Source organism: Poromitra crassiceps (assembly GCF_964638095.1).
Source record: "Poromitra crassiceps genome assembly, chromosome: 4".
In the NCBI taxonomy this organism is placed as follows: Eukaryota; Metazoa; Chordata; class Actinopteri; order Beryciformes; family Melamphaidae; genus Poromitra; species Poromitra crassiceps.
The window spans coordinates 49,551,300-49,553,799 of record NC_139626.1 but is presented as its reverse complement, the minus strand read 5'-3'; the positions used below and the strand labels follow the sequence as shown (position 1 = coordinate 49,553,799).

The 2,500-nt window shown below is 42.4% G+C and overlaps 1 protein-coding gene across 1 annotated transcript in view; it reads right to left on the bottom strand.

Moving 5' to 3' along the window:
• The window catches only part of LOC310775829 (voltage-dependent T-type calcium channel subunit alpha-1I-like), a gene marked incomplete at its 3' end in the record, with an annotated part of 351,343 nt that overhangs the window by 8,359 nt on the left and 340,484 nt on the right, over positions 1–2,500 (bottom strand). Inside the window, exon 34 of the mRNA XM_083635957.1 lies at positions 1,497–1,631. Within this exon, the coding sequence (XP_083492083.1) occupies positions 1,497–1,631 (135 nt within the window). The remainder of the gene's footprint in view (positions 1–1,496; positions 1,632–2,500) is intronic.

Below are 2,500 nucleotides of genomic sequence, written 5' to 3'. Positions count from 1 at the left end.
TGTTCGGTTATTGCTGTCGGTCTATCAGTTAATATTTAAAAAAAAAAAAAAAAAAAAAAAAAAAAATTTTGGTCTATTTACTCAATGAGCTCATGCCCAAACAAGGCGTGTCTATTTAGATGCTGAAATGTTAATGCTTTTTGTGTTAGAAATTCTAACACAAAAAGAATTTGTGTTGAAATGTTGATGCTTTTTGTTAATGCTTGTTAATGCTTTTTGTGTTAGAAATTCTAACACAAAAAGCATTAACATTTCAGCATCTAAATAGACACGCCTTGTTTGGGCATGAGTTCATTGAGTAAATAGACCAAAAAAAAAAAAAAAAAAAAAAAAAACATTTTTTTTTTTTTTTAATATTAAAAAATTATGAATTAACCGATAGGTTAATCGATTATTAGCGTCGGTTAATCGAAAGTGAAATTAACCAAAAATTGACATCCCTATTTCAGAAGTGTCCCAAGCGCATCTAATAATGCTTATTTTTCAAAAACACACCGTCGTTTTGACGGTATAAACTTGACCTGGAATGATGTAGCTGTAGCAGCTGAGCGCGGTGCGGTCAGTGCAGGTTCATTTTGGCAGGGGGATGCATTTTGCTCATTGCTAACCAGGGGAATGGCATTCCCCCCTCATGCCTCCTACAAATCACCTACTGCACACAGTGCAGGGAGAAGCTCTGTCTTCATCACCTACTGCACACAGTGCAGGGAGAAGCTCTGTCTTCATCAGCTAGTTAAGCATGTCAATACTCATTCATTACCATTAGTAACATGGAAGTGTGTGTGTGTGTGTGTGTGTGTGTGTGTGTGTGTGTGTGTGTGTGTGTGTGTGTGTGTGTGAGTGTGTGTGTGTGTGTGTGTGTGTGTGTGTGTGTGTGCGTGTGTGTGTGTGTGTGTGTGTGTGTGTGTGTGTGTGTGAGAGAGAGAGATCAGCTAGTATTATTATTTTTTATTACAGAGAAGCATCATCAGCTTCACACATAAGGATTATTTGAATCGCTCTAAAGCACCGTTGGCGTATGCACAAGGTGTTTGAAGATGTTTAAATATTCATTGGCGTGATACAATACACACACGTCACACACACACACAGACACAGACACACAGACACACAGACACACAGACACACAGACACACAGACACACACACACTTATTGCAGCATACTGTACATTGTTCGTCATGCATGACTGTTTTCTTATTTTTTTCTTACAGAAAGCATTTAGAGGAACATAAGAAAATCCTCTGTGGGATTCAGGAAACGTGCGCTGACAGCCAGTCTGTCATGTGCGTATGTTGATGAATTGCGTTTCATCTTAATTGGATGCATGTGTGCGGCAACTTGCAATTAGCATAACCAAAACTAGAAAAAAAGCATATTATATTTGCACGCACAATTTATGTGTACCAACGATTCATGTATGGGGCCCATGTGAGTGCATGTGTACGTGTGTGTTATGTTCTTCAGGTGTGTTGTGTTGTGTTGTGTGAGTGTGTACCTGGCTGTCCCTGACCAGTAGCTGGTAGCTGCTGTGTTCGTCCAGGCTGAGGTCATCAGGCAGCGCCGGAGACGACGACTTGTCCGACAGCTGCTCTGACATTAGAGACGCCTGCTCCACCTCCGCCAATCGGATCTGTGCCACAAACAGGCAGCAACCAATCACATCGCATCAATTACGAACCAGCAGCATGTGATGTGATGCACCATCCCTTGTGCTGTTAATCTAGAACTAGTTCCCACGTGGGGGTGAGGGTTCAGTTTATCATGTGGGCATTTCCCAGGTGGCAAAACAAACTGCACATACACACTATCTAAAGAAATTGTAGAAAGATATGTTGAATTATTAATTCACAGATAAATAACAAACTTCAGAGAACTTTAAATTAAAAAAATCAGTGTCTGGGAACAAAAACAAAACAAAACTCCAAAGCGTTGGTGATGTGATAACAAACTCAGTGTATTACGTGTTGTTTTTACTGGACGGTTTTAATGGAAATTTGATTTGAGAACTGTTGATATCAAACAAGTGTGATTCTCCCTAAAAGATTCATATTTGTCATCAGACAAAATTAGAGCAAAATGAGCAGTATGAGTGCCTTGACATTTTAATTTTCATTCCAAAATTAGTCTTGAGATAAAGAAAATAAATTCTAATGATCAGGTGTGAAAAGCGATAATTTTGAGGGAGTCCGGGTAGTGGAGCGGTAGATTCCCTGCCTACCAACACGAGGGTCGCCGGTTCGCGCCCCCGTGTTACCTCCGGCTTGGTCGGGCGTCCTTGGCTGTGTCCTGCGGGTGGGAAGCTGGATTAGGGGTACGTGTCCTGGTCGCTGCACTAGCGCCTCGCCTCCTCTGGTCGGTCAGGGGCGCCTGTTCGGGGCGGAAGGGAACTGGTGGGAATAGCGTGATCCCCCCACGTGCTACGCAGTGCTGGTGAAGCTCCCCGCTGTCAGGTGAAAAGAAGCGGCTGGCAACTACGCATGTGTCGGAGGAAGCATGGTG